Source organism: Trachemys scripta, chromosome 5 (genome assembly GCF_013100865.1).
Source record: "Trachemys scripta elegans isolate TJP31775 chromosome 5, CAS_Tse_1.0, whole genome shotgun sequence".
Lineage (NCBI taxonomy): Eukaryota > Metazoa > Chordata > Testudines > Emydidae > Trachemys > Trachemys scripta.
In genome coordinates, this window is record NC_048302.1 from 15,015,552 (window position 1) to 15,037,277 (window position 21,726).

Genomic DNA, 21,726 nt, shown 5'->3' on the forward strand with positions numbered 1-21,726 from the left:
AGCTGCCATGGTTACTAGCCATGTGGACACAAATAATATTTAAAGCCAGTTATGTCAATACCTGGTTACAAACTCAAGGTATGTCTATACTGCAATCAGGTGGTGTGTTTACAGCTCATGTATAGATACCTGAGCTTGCTTTGATATAGCTAGATTTAGCTGGCTCAAAGCTAGCTTGAGTAACAATAACAGGGAAGCTATGGCAGTGCAGACATTGGCTGCTCGAATGTGTACTCAGGGTCCTCAGCGGGTGGGTGCCACCGCGGCTTTGCTGCTACTGTTACTTGTGCTAGTTTCACTCTAGCTAGCTTGGGGATGTTTACATGTGCTGCAATCACATCTCTTGATTGCAGTGTAGATATACTCTACCTCAGTTAAAAGTTCTAGTGGGTCACGACCTAAGGGCTGAGACTTCCACCCCAGGAAGTAGTTCTAATAGTTTGTAAGCCTATTAGGAGTCCGAGGGTCAGTGCCCGCAATTCCGAGTGAAGTTGTTAGATCAGCGATGTCCTGAAGCTTTGCAAAGAAGTAGATCCATTTCTTGGCACAAACAAATCTGAATAGGTCTGAAACTTTACACTTGTCTGCCCTGGAGACATCCAATTTTATGAATAGGATGAACAGAACACCAATCTGTACATCTCATTGGCTTCAATGGGATATGAGCACATGCTTAATGGCTTTGCTGAATTAGTGATGGGATTCCCTATGTGCTCAGGTGCCCAAGTCCTCAAGCATGAGATTTCAGTAAATAAAGAATTGAGCCCAGCGTATCTCTGAGCATTCAAAGGCCCAAATATGGCCACAAACATTGATCCCTTACTCAAAGAAGGAATTCAGATACCCTGGTAACAGACGGAGTAGTTCCATGGAAGTCAATAGGGAAAAGGAAAAATAAATTTTATTCCCTTACGGCCAGATTCTGCTATTCTCAGTCAAACTAAATAGTGTATTATTCCACAAAAAGTCCCACTGAAATCAGTGGGAATGCTTGCTGAGTAGGATTCTACTCAATGTGAGTAAGTGTATTAAAATCTGACCCATGGGAATCTTAAGAAGACATGGAATTTAATCCTTTAGCATAAATTATATTTGCTGTAACTTTATTTCCATAATGCAATATACCAGTGAGTAAGGAGACCTGGTTTCATTTTGGATAAAATGGGGCAAAATTTAAAATGCTTTATTTTCCCTTCTTTTCCCCTTTGCCAAATTTAATCTGCCCTAGTTTTGCATATGTTAAAATTAGAGACATACCCAAATAGCGTGTCTTGAATGGACACAGTAATACTCGCGGATGTTATCCAGCTAGATAAACCCTGCCAAAGGAAAAAAAAAAAAAGATTTTGAACTTGTGAATGCTTCTCCAGATCTGAAGTAGTTAAATTTCATCTGAATCAGAATGTGTCATCCAAACTTCAGATCAGCTCTACTCCTGTATTTCTGGTGCAAATCCTTTATAACAATAAATGTGAGAGACTAAATTTGTGTGAACTGGTGGGAAATTTGGGTCTGAAATAAGGGACATCACTGAAAAACAGGGACAGTTGAGATGTATTTGTCGAAGAGGTCTCCTAACTGTATAAAAATAATTGCTGTAATGGCAGTGGCACAGTGTCAAGGAGCCATATGGTTGAAATTATTGTCTTTTGCTGATTTGTGTTATAGTCTACTTTGAACAGAGCATAGGATTTTTTTGTTTGTTTGTTTTGTTTTTTGGATGTGTTCATAGGAAAAGAGGTCTGTTAAGTTTAATAGAGAAATAGGTTATTGTATGGGCATTTAGCCCTGATCCTACAAAGACCTATGCATGTACTTAACAATATGTACATGACTAGTCCCAGTCACATCAGTGGACTACTCATATGTTAAAGGTTATGTACATGCGTAAGTTTTCGTGGGATCGGGGCCCAACAAAAGGCATCCTCTGCATTTCTAAAGATCATGTGTCAGTCCTTTGAAAGATGACTTAAGGTTTTAAGACATATATAAATAAATGCACATTTCCAATAAGCAAAGCAGTAAACAATCAAACGTGAAATTATTGCGAAAACCAAGGAAGATGAGAATCGGGGTTTTTCAAAAGGAAACTACAATTTCTTTTTGTCACAGTGATCTGAAAAGTATTGTGATTTATTCTGGGATTTCTGTCATCCTAGGTATTTTGGAAATATTTGCTGTGTCTCAGGGGATTGTAGGAATACGAGGAGTTTTCAGCAACAAATTTTTAGCGATGTCAAAAAAAGGAAAACTCCATGCAAGTGTAAGTAAAAATTGAATTACTAGTATATATTGTTTATTAACGGTATTGTGGCAACTTCACATGTACACTGTAGCAAAAGCAGTTTTCCTGGGGCTCAATCCTGTAAGGTACTAAGCACTTACATACTGTGCTGAGTTTCTTCAACCTCCATGACGTCAATGAGGAGTGCCTTTCAGGATGGAGCCACAGGTAGGTAAAAAGACAGACAGACAATTAGATGACAGGTAGATATAAAAACTTGACGCTCCAGATAATATTTATTATATTTTTACCAAAGAAAGATTTTTTTTTTTTTGCAATCAGATTTCGGTCTTCAAAACAGTAAGGCTCTTTGTTCTCATTAGACAAAGGAAATAGATTTTCACAGAAAGTTTTATCTGTGTGTTTCCTTAAGAAAAAGATGAGGAGACACAGAACTGGGGTCTGATCTGTGTTTATTGAAACAGATGGAAATTAAGATGCAGACTTGGCACTTGGGTTCAGTTTGCTCTGATGGCATATGATGGAATGGAGACATCCCAGTTGTAATAACACGTAATACCACTCAGAGAGAGAGAGAAAAGGAAAAAAGAGAAAATTCCAAGTCCCCAGTTCAAGTAGGTATCTCTATTCAGAAAAGCTAAGTCACTGAGGGGCCTGTATTTTAACCTGGAGTATGTGCTTGACCTTAAGCACACACTTTAATTTATCCACATGCTTAGATGCTTTCTTTAACTGGGGTCAGCATGCACGAATCCCCTTACCATTAGCCTCTGATTTGGGGGCTGGTGATTGGCGCAGAATACAGCACACAAGTGCGCATAGCCCTTCCTTCCACCACCTTCCCAAATTCCTCATACAGCCACGTAAGTATTAAGTGGGCCCCTCTTGCCCCACTGAATATAATGGCAAAACTCCTACTGATTTCAATGGGAGCAGGAGTAGGTCTGTGCTGATTGCCTGTTTGCAATGTGTCATGTGACCTTAATTTCCATCGACTTCAGGTGAAAACCATGAGAGTTGAGGGCACTCGGCACCTTACAGGATCATGCCCCAGTAATGTAAGCTGTGAGATTTCAACAAAATACAGGCTCCCAACGTGGGAGCATTATTTCTATTTTTTAAATCGGTAACATTTGACTATTTCATTTCATGTTAAAAAATATTTTCCCCTTTTGTTTTTCTACATATTGGTTATACTGTGGGTTCCAATATGCTTTTCCAGATACCTATAGCTTTTTTTAAAATCAAGGATATTCTGTTCTTTTTGCTTTTGCTGTTATTGGGGACAAGGAAATGTTTGTTAAAGTATAGAGAAATCATAACATTTACTATGCTGATGTAAAAAGAACTCTTCCTAAAATGTATATATCCTAATGGGTAAGTCCCGAAAAAAGAAAATTTCTTTAACACAGAGGTGTCATACAAACAACCCGGGATCTGGATTCAGCCTAGATGATGCATTTATGTGACCCTCATAGTACATCCAAGATCTGCAGAATCTAAGTTTTTATTTTAACAAAAAGCAAGTTGCTAGCTCTCAAGGTTGTGAAGAAAATCTCCCAAATAAGAAGCAAGTGTTACAGAACCAATTACACTGCCTGAATCTGCAGACAGCCTGAAACTTTTAGAGGTTTGAACCCCCCCCCAACCTTCCATTAATGTCCCTGGTTTGTTAACTCAAACCTAATGCGGGTCTAAGCATTTCATTGCTTATTTGGGGTTGGGAGTATAACTTACAAGTGAAGAGTGAGGAAATGGGAGTTAGTGCAGGGAGGGAAATACAGAGGGAAGAAAGAAGGAGAGACACAAAGTCAGGGAAGAGGAAGAGAAGCATACAGAAGAAGATAGGGAAGGAAGAGACACTTAGAGCAGAAGTAGTGGTGATCTTAAAGGGAGCAGATTTTCCCTTTGAGTGATACTGACTGCAAGGATAAGGTATCGAACAAATAATAAAGAACAATAATGACTACAAGTGTAGTTTTTTACCTAAAGGACACATTGCATGTACAAATCTCCCATCACAATCAGTGGGAAATTCATAGTGGATTGAAAGGAGTCTTCAAGTTTTACCCCATTCAACTGACCATTATTTAAAAAAATGAAATTCATAGATTCCAAGGCCAGAAGGGATCACTGTGATAATCTAGTCTGACCTCCTGTATAACCCAGGCCAGAGAACTTGCTCCAAATAATTCTTAGAAAAATATCCCATCTTGATTTAAAAATTGTCAGAGATGGAGAATCCACAACAACCCTTCGTAAATTGTTCCAATGGTTATTTACTCTCACTGTTAAAAATTTACGCCTTATTTTCAGTCTGAATTTGTCTAGCATCAGCTTCCAGCCATTGGATCATGTTATACCTTTCTCTGCTAGATTGACGAGCCCATTATTAAATATCTGTTCCCCATATAGGTACTTACAGACTATAATCAAATCACCCCATAACCTTCTCTTTGTTAAACTAAATAGATTGAACTCCTTGAGTCTATCACTATAAGACAGGGTTTTGAATCCTTTCATCCTCATGGCTCTTCTCAGAACCCTCCCTCTCCAATTTTTCAACATCCTTCTTGAATTGTGACCACCAGCACTGGACACAGGATTCCAGCAGCAGTCGCACCAGTGCCAAATACAGAGGTAAAATAACTTCTCAGCTCCTTCTCGCGCTTCCCCTGTTTATGCATCCAAGGATTGCATAATCCTTTTGGCTGCAGCGTTGCATTGGAAGCTCGTGTTTAGCTGATTATCCACCACGATACCCAAATCTTTTTCAGAGTTACAGCTTCCCAAGATAGAGTCCCCCATCATATAAGTGTGGCCTACATTCTTTGTTCCTAGATGTATACATTTACATTTAGCCATATTAAAATGTATATTATATGCTTGTGCCCAGTTTACCAAGCGATCCAGATCACTCTGCACTGGTGACCTGTCCTCTTCATTATTTACCACTCCCCATATTTTTGTGTCATCTGCAAACTTTATCAGGAATGAGTTTATGTTTTCTCCCAGGTCACTGATAAAAATGTTAAATAGCATAGGACCAAGAACCAATCCCTGCAGGACCCCACTAGAAACACACCCGCTCAATCGAGTCCCCATTTACGATTATATTTTGAGACTGATCAGTTAGCCAGTTTTTAATCCATTTAATGTGTGCCATGTTAAGTTTATAGCCTTCTGTTTTTTTAATCAAAATGTCATGTCGTGCCAAGTCAAACGCCTTATAGAAATCTATGTGTATGACATCAACACTAGTACCTTTGTCAACCAAACTTGTAATCTCATCAGATTTGACCCTCTTCCCGAAAGGAGTCTGACACATCTGCCGTAAGGAGACCAAATCCACTGGTTTCTAGCAAGGTAACAAGGTGGTGCTCACAGCAGCAGAGCTTCTTCATTTAAGCCTGATGGGGATATCGAGTGAAACAGATGTTTTGTATCTGACTCTTTGTCAGTGTGTTCTCTGAACTGAATGAAAAGGCAAAGATTAGTAACTGAATGCTGGGGGCTGATTCACCACTGGCTTCTGCAGACAATAGCAAGAGAGTGCAGCCGTGCCTAGAACTTGCCATTGCATTTTACAAAGGACTACAGTATATCATAGGTATTTATACGGTTCTCGTCACGGTAGTGTTTGAGCACCTCACCATCGTTAATGTATTTATTCTCCCACTACCCCTGTGAGGTCAAGAAGTGTGATTATCCCCATTTTATAGATAGGGAGCTGAGGCACAAGGAAGTTAAATGACTTGTTCAAGGCTGCACAGGAAGTCTGTGGCACAGGAGTGACTTAGCCCCAGGTCTCCGAAGTCCTTCGTTAGTGCCATACTCCCTGGAGCATCCTTCTCCTCTGTTCTGCCACCCTTACTCCCACTGAGAAGTCTTTTACTGCATGGGGAGATGTATTGATTTCGGCAAGACTACAGAGCCAGGTATTACTTAACATGAGAAGAGTGACCAAAGTGTGTCAGGCCAGCCAGGGTCTGCCCAGAGCCAGAATACCCTGGAGTTCTCCTAATCCAGGGTTCAGAATTTAAAGCTTGTCCTCCCCTAGTAGATGGCAATGGTATCACCTCTTGGCCTCACAAGGTGGGGCAAACCCTTGGTTGAGCGCCGTTGCCTCCAGGGGAATACCAATTGCATGCATGCCACACTCCATGACGCAGAAATCAAGCCCTGTTTTTTTTTTTATTTGTAAGATAGGCTGCCTAGTACCTGCCAGGCATAAACATGAGTATTCTCTCCTTTTATTTAATCATCATGCAATAGGAAAATTCAGCATGCCTAGGAAACATATGCTAAATAGAACCATTCCTCTCTATAAGGGGGATGGCCTTTTGCTTTAAGTAAAACACAGGTGCTTTGTAAAAAGAAGAGTCTTCAGAAAAGAAAGATAAAGGCACCTACAATTACCATAATAGGTTTTCCTTAACTGTAGCTTCAATGTTAAGAGGATGTGGAGAATAACACTTTTGTATAAATCTCAGGACAGTCAAGTAACCACTGGCTAGATTATGCTTAAGAATCTGTTCTTTTTAGTGGCATCCAATACCTTCATTATTCCGTTTTAAGTTTTGATTTATGTCCCGGCATTAGCAGAAATTAAATTAAACCCTTGTCAGCATATGGTTAATTGTCACTAAAAAAACCACCACAGTGTTATAAATGGACACCAATTAGACAGGTCAGACTGAAAGGTTAGGACACATGAGTCCTCAGTCAGATGAAAGCAACAAATTTGTAGAAACTTGACCCAAATGTCTAAAGATTGCTGGGCTAAATAATGCAGATAATGCAAAAACAGCATCTGTTGTTCTTTCCTGTCTTGGCAGGATAAAGTTATTTCATGGCCTAATGAGTTTTAACCAGTACAAAGCAAATCCTGCGCCTGTCACTCACTGCACCTCTTTGATATAAAAGTCATTCTGATGACTCTGAGCGAACTGTAGATAAAAGTAATTCCTACAATTATTTGGGGTCCTTCTAAACCAATTCTCTGGGACCTGTTTTCTCTTATCTGAGCTTAGTGCTTTAAATTAGCCCTCTTGCTTTAGATGGCAACTTAATTAAATTATAAAGTGGTTCATTTTTAAGGAAACTGAATTCAGAAATAATATTAAAACTAGCAATTATCAGTTCCGTGCACAGATGGGTTCTTTCTCATTTTTAAGCCCTCAGTTAGATGTTTAAACATTATTATCATTAAATGGCTGAGCTCGAAAGAGGGTTTGGTATTAGCATAAATGCCGAAATATTTTCCTACAGGGTTTAAGGTAATTTTCCTTTGTTAAGAATTGTTCTAAATTAATAATTATGGGCTAAGTGCTTCAGTCCTCACTCAGGCAAATCTCCTATTGAATTTCATTTTAAAATGTAATTGACTTTAGGATTTGTCCCTATAGTTCTATTTGTATTTCCAGTTTCCGAACACGTGACAACATTCAGTGACCAAATGATATGTAGAGTTGAATAGAGTTGGTTGCGGTTTTTTAGATGGAAAGTGTTTTAGTTAAATATATTACTTTTCAAAATTGAAAACTTCTGGTTTTGAAAATGCAAAATGTTTTATTTTTGAAATTTCAATTTTTGAAAAAGAGAATTGGAGGTGGGGCGAAATCATGAAAAATAATTATAATAAAAAAAAGAAAAACCAGTGAATTGTGAACCCTGCAAAATGAAAACAATGTCAACATTTTTCAGAAAATTGGGTTTTCCTTTTTTTGACCTGATTTAAAGTTGTAAGCAAATCTACTTGGATAAAGCCCCTCCCTCAGGAACATTTTTGTTATTCTTTGTTGAGATCCTCATTGTACTCCCATAAATTTATTTATGGAATCTACTTAGAATCTAAACTTCAGTTCGTGAAACCTGACATATTAGGTAGTGATCTAAAAGTCATTTCCATTCAAAAGCCTTTCTGAAATGCATTGGTGGCCACAGACTAGTTCTTAGGAGGCAAGCATTACTATATATTAAAAAGAAAAAGCCACTACAATTGGCAGTAGCTGGCACCCTTGTTAGCATCTCAGAAGAGAAGATTAAACTGACAAAGAGACTGAACACCAGCCCATGCTTGAGACACATAGGAGAAAAAGGATGGTCTTGTGTTTAAGGTACTGGATTGGGATGCTGGAGACTTGTCTTCAGTTCCTGTCTCCTGTGTGAATTTGGGCAAGTCCCTTACATTCTTTGTGCCTTGGTTTCTTCATCTGTAAAATGGGAATAATAACTCCCTAGCTCAGAATGGTAGTGTGAGCATACATTTGTTAATATTTGGAAGGTGCTTAGATATCATGGCCCAGCCCTCAGCTGGTATAAATGGTCATAGCTCCATTGAGGATCTGCCCTTGTGATGCGGGCCATATAAGTACCTAGATAGATGGCAGTTTGGGCTAAGCTTGTGCTTGTGATGTGGACAGTATGTCAGCAGCAAAGCTGTTTACTGAGCAACTTCCAGGAGCACCAAAAAAATTAAGAAGCCTGACATATTCCTCCTGCCTCCTTGGCATTTCAGCTCCTTGCATTGCTGAACTGCAGTCCCATCAATGGCTTTTCAGTGTCACAAAGGCTTTCGTATTCAGATTTCAAAAATCAGTTCAAGTATATGGACTCCGCATTGAATCTCTCTATTGACATGTGATGTTACACTGGAAATCACTGGGTAGCTGGCAAACAATTCAAATGCTGTATCTGACCCCGATGTTTTTATCAGAGGAAAGATAATCAGATTGGAAATATGTTTGTATGTGCTTGTTTGTATGTTCTCTTGCCATATTGGACATGGAGAGTGGGACTTTTAAAAGCACTCAGCATCACTCTGCCCACATGGAAATGTCCCTTTGATTTCACAAAGGGGGAGAGAGTGCTAGGGAAAATAAGGGAGAGAAAGGAGGGAAAATTGAAACAAACCAAAACAAAATTGAAAAATCAAACGAATCATTCATTTTGAATGAAAAAGTGAAAAAAAAATTGTTTTGACACCATTTGATTGGAATGGAAACATTTTTTTTAGCTGTGCCATCAACAAAATCAGAAGGTTCAGTGAAAAATTTCACTTGACATTTGTTTGAGACGTTTCACAGAAAAGAATTCCCATTTTTCCGTTAGCCCTAGTCATCCCCTCTCAGGAGACATGCAAATACAGCGGTGATGGGTGCCAGTATAGGAACTGGACAGATTAGATGGGCATGCATGGGGATAGATAGAACCTTTTATGCCATAGGTGTTTCCAAAGTTTTTAAATCAAAGTTAGAGGCCCTTAGTGAAGTGACTATATATTATTGCTCAATGTGAAAGTTAGTATATACTCAGCAACAATAGCTTACCCAAAACCTTGAACAATGCTAGCTCTTTTTTTGAGAAAGAAAATGTTGGCAAGGGCACTGGGATTATTCTTTACTCTTTTTTCCAAAAGGTGGCCAGGTGTTATCTGGGAATCCCAGTTGGCTTGGGAGTCCCAAAGAAATTCCAAAGGAACAACAGATGAGATTCCAAAAAAACCCAGACCCCCGAGATCTTTAATTTCCAACTGATCAGATTTCCAAAGGACAGATTTAATTATTCAGATTAATTATTCAGACAAAGGACAATGTTGGGTATCTTCTTGAGCCCACGATCTTTTAGCCATGCTCTAATATATTTATTAAACTTCCCAGTTAACAAAGCTATTTTAAGCTTAATTTGCACACGTCTGGGTGTGTGTGTGTATTAGTATAGTAAGTAATAAGCATCCACCAAATATTCGCAACAACTCATAAAAAGAAAATTAAAATTCAGGTAGAGGCCTCCGTATTTCAACCTCAGGTTCTAAGGGTTCTGTCATCATTGATTGCAAAGGCAGCTGAGCAAATGTAATGTCCTAAAACACAAAGGGCTTGTTCTTTTAGTTTCTTCAGATCCTGGCAGGAAACAGAGGACCTGCTTCAGTGCCCTCATACAAGATTGCATCAATACTTTTAATTCCTTTGTCCTAGCCTGTATGGCCAGACTTATAGTAGAGAAAGAAAGGCTCTGACCTTCAGAACACATGTCTGGTGTACTGAATGTAACCACCTCTTATACTCTCTTGGGGTCCATCACTCAAGTTAGGATAGCGTTAGAAATCCCAGTAATGTATGTCTCCGGCCTTGATCTCCCCTGCTAGGAAATAATAAAGCTGCAACAAAATTTGGATTGTGATAGTAGGCCAGAACTAAGTTGATGTCCAGAAAAAAAATAACCAGGTGATAAAACAACCCAGGAAAATGTCTCCAAGTACCCAAACGCTCTGAGTGCAATAAATAAAATACTGTTTTATTAATAATACTAACTAAAAGCACAGGTAAGTAAGGGCTTGGGCCTGCAGTACAGTGATTTCCATCAGTGTTTTGTCTGCACTGTGACTCTATGGTTTCAACTTGGATTTGATCCCAGAAAGAAAGAGGGCTAGATAGTATGGCCAGTATTACTCAGGTGGTTCTGCTTGCCTTTTCCCAACCCTGGGAGAACGATTCATGGATATGGAGGGCTGAGGATGGAGATTGGGTAGGCCGGGTGAATAGAGGCTGTGGAGGAGTGGTTAGGGCAATGTTGGGCATGCTGAGCATGGGAGAATATTGTCCCTTAATCCAGCCCTGTGGAGAAATGCTGGTGAGGATGATAGCCCCAGGCAGTGCTAACTTTTCTATGCCCCCACCCCTGGAACTCCCAGTGGCAGCTGTTGGCGGCGATCTGCGTCAAGACCTCTGCACAGATAGCCCGGACTTCCTGCATGGATCCCTGGAGCCTACCGGCAGCGTTCATGGGCCACAGGGTCTTTTCTGTGGGGTGCAGGGCACGCGCCACCTTCTGAATATGCAAAGTGGGGAAGTGCAGAAATTTCCTCCTCTGAGACACCACTCCTAGCCCACCGATTTTACCATGACAATGGATAATCTGGGCCTTGCAAGTGAGTGCAGTTTGTCTCCCCCTAGAAACTAGCAGTGTGGAGGTCTCATGTCTCCACAGTGGCTTCCAGGTGCCTTGGAATGGACCCATGCTGCCTGGCTTCCCTTGCTGGTGGATGCACCCAGAAATCCCCATCCAGGGGTATACCAAGAGCAGAAGTGATTCTTCACAGCAGTTGGTGCTGTCCCAGAATGCATTGAGTTTTACTTGGATTTACCACTGGTATCCTCTGGGATTAACCAACACATGGCCCTCTGTCCCTCTTTTCTCCTGAAGTTCCCTGACCCCATAACTGTCTGGGTTGGGAGAGACCCATGCAAAGACAGCAACCTCCACAAAGAAATCTTCAGGGGATAACCCTCCTCTTTGGGGATTTGTCTCTTTTCCATCTCAATGCTGTATCCTTCTCAGGGCAACAGACAACCCATATAAGTAAGGGTTCCAGGATTAGGAATTTAGCTCAAGCCTTTATTTCTGGAAGAGGAATATTCATTTATGTATGGCACATCATATTGGATAACAAAAAGCAGAGAAAGCAAAAATGCATAATTAAAATAATTCTTTCTTCTTTCAAGCAAAGACCTAAAAGAGATTAAAGTGAAGTTGTTATGGAAAAGATGCAATACAGGTCAAGGACGTTGCCATTTGAATTCTAGAATTCAACTCCTTTAAACAAAATATGGGTTTAATAATGCAATATCAAGCAAATCTGACCATTTTCTAATTGATTATAAAACATTGTTTCTTTTTGCTTTCCACTGCATCAGACTTTTAAGTTAAAAAGCCCAGCATCCCTTTTAAAATAAATAGATTTGAATAATCTACTTTGAAGTCAAACTTTGATGCACTTAGAAACTTTTAGAAACTATTTTAGATGATCTCAGGACACCAATTAACACTCTCATCATCAGATTCCAGAAGTGGCAAATTCCTTGAGGGCTGCTGCTTAAGAATATTAATAAATAATAATCTTCAGACACACACTTTTAAGATTTGTAAGGCCCTATTCTCTCTTTTTGTCTTTATATGTACATCTCATTATCCAGCCCTTCCATTAGGAAAAATGCACTATGATATCCTGTGGTTTCATCTAGGTGGAGATTTGTTTAGCTTACATTTCACAGCTGCCCTGATGTCTGACCATGGCAAAACGTCTACGTCTCACTTTTTATGGCTGATGAACTGACTGGCCTTATTCCTGCACTCTGTTCACACACACAAGAAAGGACCTGTTTCAGTGTTCTCATGAAAAATTGTTGAGACTAGGGTTGATATTTTCAAAGTTTACTAGGGGATTTAGCCACTCAACTTAATGGGAGTTGGTGATTGAATCCCCCCATCTGCTTTGAAAATCTCTGCCCAGCTCTAGAAGGCCCCGATTCTGCAAAGAAGCACATGCTTAACTTTTATGCCTTGGCCACATGCCCCCATAAGGGACTATTCCCAGTGTGTAAAATTAAGGATATGCATAAATCTTTGCGGGGTCTCAGCCCAAGAGAGAAACTCTCTTGGGACAACTGCCAATCCTAGGGGCTGATCCAAAGCCCACTGAAGTCAATGAAAGCCAGGGGTATTTAGATGCCCAACTCTCATTGATTTCAGTGGGAGTGAGGAGCCTAAATACTTTTGAGGATGTGGTCCTTAGTGCCTCTGGCAAAAGATTAAGCACCTACAATTTCCTTTATATGTTTATTTTCTGGAAAGGAACAAAACCTGCCTTTACATCAACAACATGGGAAGTGAGCTGAGGCACTCTGAGATTGGCTTTTCAGTGGAGTAGTATTAGAATTATACACTAGAACAGATTAATTTCCACGGAAGTGTAACATTTTCCATACATCGTTTTCTTGTTATTAATTATAATTACCTTTTATATAGCTATATCTGGTATTGTATAAAGGTATCTGGCACCTTACAGACACAACCCCAATCCTGCCATTATGCAAAGGGAATTGTGTGTCTCTGTGGATTCAGAGCCGTCTGTGGACCTTAATCTTGGATTGTGCAGGGTTAGTTTCTCAGTGGGATGTTCAGATTTACTCTGACAGTCTGGGGCCTGATCCCTGGGCCCTGAAGTCCATGGAAGTCTCTCCGCTGGGAATTGGTGTGCAACAAATACAACTACTCTGTAAGGAAATATGCTGTTTGACCGAAAGGCATTTTTAAAGGTTATCAAGAGACAACAAAACACCCAAAGTTAAAACAACAATGTGATCAAGACTATGTGCAGTGAAGCAATGAAAATCTGCATGCAAATTGTCATTCTGGATTATTAAGCGGTGACGCAGCAGAAAGCAATTTTTGTGAGGGCAGAATATTAGACACACTACAGAGCAAAAACTAATATTCATTGAAGGAGCTGCTGCAAAGGAGACCAGGAGGCATTTTTCCTTTTGGTGGAGGATAACAGAGAAGCAGAATGGGAAGGTTACTCCTCAGGCAGATGATAGATACCTCCAGCCAAGATTTTTAATAACGAGTGCCTCAAGTTAATCTCCTAAATCTATATTTAGACATGTAAATGGCCGATTTTCAAAAGTGCGGAGCACCCGAGCAGCATCAATCAGAGTTGTTGGGTGCACCTCACTTTTGAAAATCAGGCCACTCAACTAGGCAATTCTATAAGAATTGAGGAACCTAAATTATAGGCAGTTATTATTGACAGTGTTGGCCCTCCTTTCTTACCTGGTCAAACAAAAACCTTTCAATAGATTTCTGTTTGTTTGTTTTCCTAGGCCAAATTTACAGAAGACTGCAAGTTCAGGGAGAGGTTTCAAGAAAACAGCTATAACACATATGCTTCGGCAGTTTACAGGACCGAAAAGACTGGGAGAGAATGGTATGTGGCTTTGAACAAGAGAGGCAAAGCCAAAAGAGGCTGCAGTCCCCGGGTGAAACCCCAGCACATCTCCACCCATTTCCTTCCAAGGTTCAAACAGTCTGAGCAGCCAGAACTGTCTTTCACCGTCACTGTTCCTGAAAAGAAAAAGTCACCTGCCTCCACCCCAGCAAAACCAAAGGTTTCATTGTCCGTGCCTCGGAAGAACCCCAACACTGTTAAATACAGGCTGAAGTTTCGCTTTGGATAGCGGTTAAACTGATGGCTAGAGAGGAACACTTTTCTCAGGAGCTGCTGCGTGCGTGTGTGAGTCCTTTGCTTACAATGGCAGATAGGGCCTTGATCGCACTTAGCTGTATTAGGAGGTCAGACAGGGAGATACCCATTTGTTTCAGTTTGACCCCAGCCAAATTGCTTTTTGATAGTCAAGAGTGTTAACTGAACTGGAATTCTTCATCTAGCCCTAGGGAGGAAAGCAGTGGTTCAGGTCAAATGAACATAAAGGCTTTTGTTTTTTGCCTTAAATAGCATTCTCATTTTCCTACTCTCCAAAGCATTGAGACGGGACTGTACATTTTGAAACAATGTCTGATGGATCCGTTTAATTTTTTGCTTTCCAAAGAATACACTTTTGGTGTCGAGAAACTATTTTATGAACTTCTGTTTATTTTGGTTGTCGGAAGCAACAAAAAGGTACCTCTACACTGAACATATTTTCTTACTTTCACTGTTTTAATAAATGACACTTTTTACAATCATGTTCATATGAGAAATTTGTTCAGAGTCAAGTTATAATTTATAAGGATTTTTTTTCTGCATCTTCTCTTTTTGCTGCACTTTTTACTTCTGACTGTACCTCAAACTCGTATATCCAAATCTGTCTTTTTTTTAAAGTTTGATTCCTCTCCTCTTAGAAATCAACTATTTTTTTTTAAAAAACCCACAACAATCTGTACATTGTAATTTGGGCCATGATGTTGAATCCTTTCTTTCTTTTTTATTTGGGAAGGATTTTCTTTTATCCAAGGGAGATAATGCATTTTAAGTTTATGGAGGGGAACGCTTCATTTATAAATGACTCTGATTCCAGTCCCCCACTCCTACTCTTTCTTGAACAGCTGGAAGAATAAGTCTTATTCTGTCCATCAAACTATCATTTCGAAGTCTGTGTTTAAAATACCTCTGTCATGACCCTGTGGCATTCCTGCTATTATAGGTCCACAGGGATGGAGCTGCTTTTCAGGGGAAACAAAGGGAGGCAAAAGCCATTCCATAGGTGTATCAGATAACAGCCATCAATGTCATGGCCTGTTATCAAATGCTGTCATCATTATACTCAGCAAGTAAAACCCTCTCCCGAGACTCCTACTCCAAAGGTAAATGATTCCTGTGAGTGCATCTGCCTTTTGTAACAAAACGATGGGCGGTGGATATAAGGCTGGTCATGTACTACAGGAATCAGTCCTATTCGAAGAACGTGTGAGTTGCTGTTGACATCCAACCAGTGGGCCAAATGGGGTGCACGGGTGTAACTAAAAGCAGAATTAGGTTCTTTGGGTTGGATCCTAAACTGGTGTAAATCAGCCTCGTTCCCATGGACTTCAATGGAGCCACGTTGATTTATTCCAACTGATCATTTGGCTCATTATCACTCCAAATGGAACATAGTTCTGCAAATGTTTTAACTCATATGATTTCTGCGATTTATTTATTTAATTGATTAATATACACGTCACACTGAAAAATGTTTTATTTGATCTTAAATATGGCAATGTGGCAATAAACAATATTATAGCTACTTGAACCTTTGAAAGTATTTTTTCTAGTTATGGTAGAGTGGTGTAGATTTTAAACGTCAATAATTATTCATTTATATTTTTTCTAGTAACTAATTATGCACATAAAAGACTTTTGGACATACACACAGATCTAGCTGTGTTGTGTATGTACAAAAATACTAGAGTTGAAACTGATCACCAATTAAGCCTTAATAGACTTTACAATGGCTTGCATTAGTAGAACCAAAACTCTCATATTAATTGTACTAACATATTTTAGTTGCATATCAGTAATAACAAAGCCATGTGCTACTTTCAAATATTTTACCAAAAAATCAATAATCATACAAAATATTATTTCCATTAAAAGCTTGGCTTTTCATCCATCATTGTTTTGAGTGAGTTCAAGGCCTTTTCCCAAACATTTCATTTAATACAGTTGAAATATAAGCATACTACATAGTGTCTTTATTTTAAAGAGATTTTGCCTACATGCATACACTATAGATACCGCAAGAGATGGTGATGCCATAATAAAGTATAACTGTGTTTAATTTTAAAACATAGTTGTGTAATTTCTCTTTTCTTCTGTCAACTATCCTACACTGTTTTTACTGAATATGAAGAATGGATGTTGCTAAATTAGCTACTACACATGTTTCTATTAAAGGGTTTGGCAGGAGATAATATTGTTGACAGTAAAGAGTGAGGCAAAATGAGCATACATGCTCCTTTTGTACTGCATGCTCCACATATTTTACAGGATGACAAAAGAACCCAATCACTTATCTTGTACACTTATTTTGACTTGATTAGCAACAGCAAAGTTAAAGCAGAACAACACAGATGTGTTATGGGGGCCCATGCTCATTAATTTCAAATGCTAAAGCCAAACTAAAATTAAAAAATTCAAATTGCACTTCTTATCTACAGTTTACCAGCCATACACAATTACATATAATTAATGTTCAGTGAAGCATAGGGCTACCTAAATTAACTAATTGAATGAACACATATGCAGAAGACATATATAATACAACACCTTCCTAATCCTCATTACCCAGGGGATCTACACATACAATATGTGGATGGTTATGTCTGATGTCAATAAGCAGAACTGTCTTTAGCGGTAGAATAATAACAAACAAAATATAGTCAGGATTTGCTATGAAATGTAATTGTCTTCTATCACAAAACACAAATTAAAAAAATTACATTTAGGGAAGAATCTTTGCAGATAGCCCAGCCTGTACAACAAAGAACATTCTTCTCTTTTATCTATGTATTGCCCCTCATAACAAATCCAAAATCCAGCTGTAACTTTAGTGTCACATTTTAGTAACAGCAGCTACCAGAATAAACAGATCTCTGTGTCCCTGGCAAAAGAACACATTTAGAATTCTTTCAGAGATAGCCCATATCCTGCCACAAGAAGGGCCACCAATTTTACCAACTAGGTCCCCAATCCTGCAAGCACTCATGTGCATAACTTTACCCATGTGAGTAATCCAATGGAGATAATTATGATTTCTATGACTATAAGAACGTCAATCAGGGCTGAGGGCACCGTGGTACAAAACCCCCTGCACAAAGACAGTTCCTGCTCCAGGGAGCTCACATTCTAAGATTAAACCATGCTGTTTCACTGTCAGACTGGCATCTCTTTTGTTAATAAGATTTGGAGTCCGAACAAACTGACCACCACTTGTGGAACAAAACAAAACATAGATTTTGAAACCAAACAAAACATAGATTTTGAAACCAAATGAAAATTGACTGTTTTGCCTGTTTCTACTCACAGTGAAATTTCCATCCCTTCATCAATCCACTGGATTGTTGCCAATGCTTGGATTCTATTTAAGAGAGCTTGATTTATAGGGGCAACCTATTTATAGCAGAAAGGACAACTTTTATCCCTGTATTAGAGAGCTCATGTTAGGCTATAATCCTGCAAACATTTAAGCACATGAATTACATTACTCACGTGTGCAGTCCACTGAAATAAAGGCTCTGACCCTGCAGCCCACAGGAACTTGGGCATGACTCATCATCAAGGGAACTCTTTCTAATGGTTTTAATAGGAGTTGTTACCCTGGGACCTGAAGGAGTCCCAGATCAGTGGGACTACTCCCATGAGCAAGGGTTGTAAGATTGGACCCACTATCATCACGATATCTGCTTTGTTATTTTGCAAGCCATATAAACAGTTCTATTGGAATATCAGAAGGTGTCCGAATAAATTTTACTTTTAATTCAGTAGTCAATGTGGTTAATTCCACTAGACTAGACGCCCCACAGCACACAGAAGAAGGGATCTCTCTATATCCTACAGAGAGATTAGCAAACATGTAATCTCACAGTTATAGGTCCAGTTCAAATGTGTTTCTCATTAAATATTTTGCTATTCCCTCTGTGGGAAGTGGAGAATTTCTCAGATTTCAGTGCAGTCAGGTGAAATTCTGCTGAGGAAGCAATACCAGGCTTCTTTTTTCTCCAGGGTACAATTAAACCAATGCTTCCCTAGCAGTATTTTACCTTACTGTGGGGTTCTTTCTAGTGCATTTAAATTCCACAGAGTTCAGTGCCTTTTTACTGGATGACGGCTGTTGTTGATCCCATGGTTCTGTTAATCCGGAGCACACATGGGATTACAGGTGGGGTTTTACGAGATTATTAAAAAATGTTTAAACAAGAATTCTAAACCCCGCAAAATGTATCATGAATAAAATTGTTAGGGGCACAGGAAGGCTGTCCATATGGACCCAATGCCTTCACACCACCTCCATTTCCACGCCTGGAGTGTTTGGCTCTGTTGGAGGGCCGGGATGTGAGGGCTTCTCCCTGCTAAGAGCTGTGCCCAGAATCCCTCTCCAGGGAGGTTTCTTAACTTGGAAGGGGTCCTCTCTGCACTAAAGTTAATGTAGTTTCATGCAGAGAGGGTCACTCCAAGCAGAGGAACCCCTGCTGTCCAGGAGAGGGATTAGTACAATCTGTGGGAGATGATGCATAGTCTATAGTAGCCCTACCCCCTCCCAATCACTTTCCTTGTATGGATCTCAGGGCAAGGGATGTCCGAATACAGAATATGAAGTTTGGGTGCAGGTCTAAAAAAAAAGTTTCCTTTGATATCAGAAGAAACATTTTTTTTTATTTTTATTTTCTTGCTTTTGAGGCTTTAAAAATGATTTAAAAAAATAATAAAATAGTGAGAAATTCTGAAACCAAATGTCTTTCCAAAATGACAAACTGAAACGGTTCGCTTTGGAAAGGCTGAAATGAACTGTTTTGACATTTACGAATTTCCCCGCATCCAAGTAATTGACTCTAATTCATGTCCATCTAAATCCACATTCTTCAGGGAAAAAAGGGTTTGCACGAAAATTTTGCCCAGCTCTACTCAGGACCCGAGGAAGGCTCTTGGTGGGAGGCGGAGGGTGGGTGGGGGGGGAGGGAATTGTGCCATGGGAGGCATCTGATACACCTTGCTTTGTGAGGGGGAAGCCGAGGCAGTACTTAAGACGTTGTGTGTGGCAGTATGCTGTATATTTTATGAACGAATTCATGTTACCGTTTTGAAAAAAAAGCAAGGACAGAGATTTCTCCCAGAAGCACATAAAATTCACAGAGCCAAGCAAGAATTCAGCAGAGTTCCCTGTCTGGCGCCTGCACTGAATTTGGTCCATATTCTTCACTACAGTAACTATTACTATGTGATACTGAATAAACAGACGTTTGCATCAGCAGTGATGAAGTTAAGATCCAGGGCCAGATTTACTAAGTCCCTCAGCATTGCCCTGCTTGGTGGTCTAAGGTACAAATTTCTAGGGAATATATTACCTAGCTGTATTTGCATACCGGAGCCAGGTAGATGTTAGGAAATGGGGACATGTTAAAGCTTAATATCTGAAATTTCTGAAAGCCCCAGAGTGAGAGCTGGCTGCCAAACTGAACAGTGAACTAAATAAAAGTGGACTTTAAGCGGTAGGAAGCAGGTCGGTCCCTCTGCACCAATGTCAGCCTCAACCAATTGTCTTACACAGTTTATCACCAGCTTCATCTGTTGCAGCTCTGGCCTGTACAAGGACTTTCTCACTACCCAGCACAGTGCTGGAGACAAAAAAGTAAACTCTTTTCCCTCTGGGTACCCTAGTAAGTCCAATTGGCTGGGGTAATGAGATTGAACGCACTCGTGTGCCCCTGTTCCCTGACTGCTCAGCTTTATCCACCAGACACAGAATGGTGAGTGAGTTCTCCCTCTGTGCTGCATTACCTGTACATGGGATCCAACGGGGATAGGGGAAACTTAAAGGAAAACAGCCCTCTATTCCTAGCATACACAGACCAAATCCATTGCCTTAATTCTCAGGCACAAAGGATCTGTAGAGAGCAGCAGAGGCAACTCTGAGGGAAGCCCGTCTCCACAACATTCTGAACACACTCCACCTACGTCGAGGGGCAACCTTGAGCTATGCAAATGTATGCTGTCCCTGGAGATCCTAAAGTGATGGAAAGGAAAGGAGGAACAGGAGAACCCTGCCATTGGGGCTGGTGATAACCCTGGGACATTTGGTGCTCAAGAGGTACATGAGAATCCTCCCCTCCTCCCCAGAGACTGGGAAAATGGCCAACAAGTTGCTGAACTAAGCCAAACAGTTCTCCATGCCCTCACCCTATCCCTGCTCCTTAGCCCCTCAGATTCCATCTCTTCCCCCCATCTCCTCCTCATCCTCTCTCCTCTCCACCACCAGACATCAGCCCCCACTGCCGACAGACAGCTCCCCTGACTCAAGGTGGATTTGTAACTGTAGTAAAGTGGTCATGATAGGGTTAACTAGGTTCTCCAGAGTATTATGGCCTTGAGCCACCCTCCACCCCTCCTTTGCTTCTTGTTTTGTGGGTGGGAGTTTTCCCTTCCCACTCTGTTCCCAGCCTACCGTCCAGTGCACTGAGCGGCCCTTTGATAGCAGTAACCATCTGCACAACACTCATCTACCCTCTGGGCTGCTGCCGCCAGGTGCCTGGCTGTATTTCCAGATTATTTTTTACCCCTTCTTTGGCTGTGGAAAGCAAAGAATTCCCTAGGGACCGGAGCCACCGATGACTTTGCCCACAGAATGCAGAAGGTGAATGCTACCATTTCCCATAGTGCTGAGCTTTCCCCTTTCCCCCCCCATCCCTTGTACAACTTTGTCCATTTATTTTCAAGGGAGGAGCAGTTTTTTCTCTAAAGACAAAATCTTTTAGCAGAGTCCAGCTGCCAGTCTGAGCTTGGCACCAAGTTGTATTTTTCCTTTCAGATAAGTGGTCAGGAGGGGCTGGAAAGTTGTGAGCGGGGGCTGAGGTGTCACTATTTAAGACAGAGAACAGTCATAGCCAGGCCTAGGAGATGGTTGATTCAGCTCCACCTTTAAATTTCAAAAGGGAAGCTTCTCTCTCCCTAGGCACCTTGAGAACTGTCTTTCAGGGCCAGCTAGGCAGTGGGCAGAGAGGTGATGACATATGTTCGTTACCACATGGTGCCAAAAATCGGGCAGAAGGGTTCTGAAATGGGCCTTTTCATCCTGCCCACTCTTACCACTCCCCAGCAGAAGGCGAAGTGGCAACATCCAGGTCAGAAGTGAGATGTCAGTGGCAGGGCATTGGAAGAGGAAGAAGGAACATGCTTGCAGCAGGATATTTCCAGCACAGAGATCGATATCATTGACGAGTTCATGAGCAAGCAGGACCTGAACCATACTGGTGCCACATGAACAATCTGTAGATGACCGGGACAGGCAATAGGAGGAACTGTGGATGAGGATGACTGTGGTGGGTGGGCACAGGAGAGGACACCAACATGAAGTAGAAGTTGCCACAAGAAACAACAAAGGGAATTCTGCATGAAATTGCACTGGTGGAGCGGGGCCATGTGCGGAAGAAAAATGGGTAGCGCA

The 21,726-nt window shown here is 40.6% G+C and overlaps 1 protein-coding gene across 1 annotated transcript in view; it reads left to right on the forward strand.

The window, feature by feature from the left end:
• The window catches only part of FGF5 (fibroblast growth factor 5), a 28,445-nt gene extending 14,150 nt beyond the window's left edge, over positions 1-14,295 (forward strand). Inside the window, exons 2-3 of the mRNA XM_034772482.1 lie at positions 2,160-2,263; positions 13,912-14,295. Of these exons, the coding sequence (XP_034628373.1) occupies positions 2,160-2,263; positions 13,912-14,265 (458 nt within the window). The 3' untranslated portion in view covers positions 14,266-14,295. The remainder of the gene's footprint in view (positions 1-2,159; positions 2,264-13,911) is intronic.
• The last annotated feature ends 7,431 nt before the right edge of the window (positions 14,296-21,726 follow it).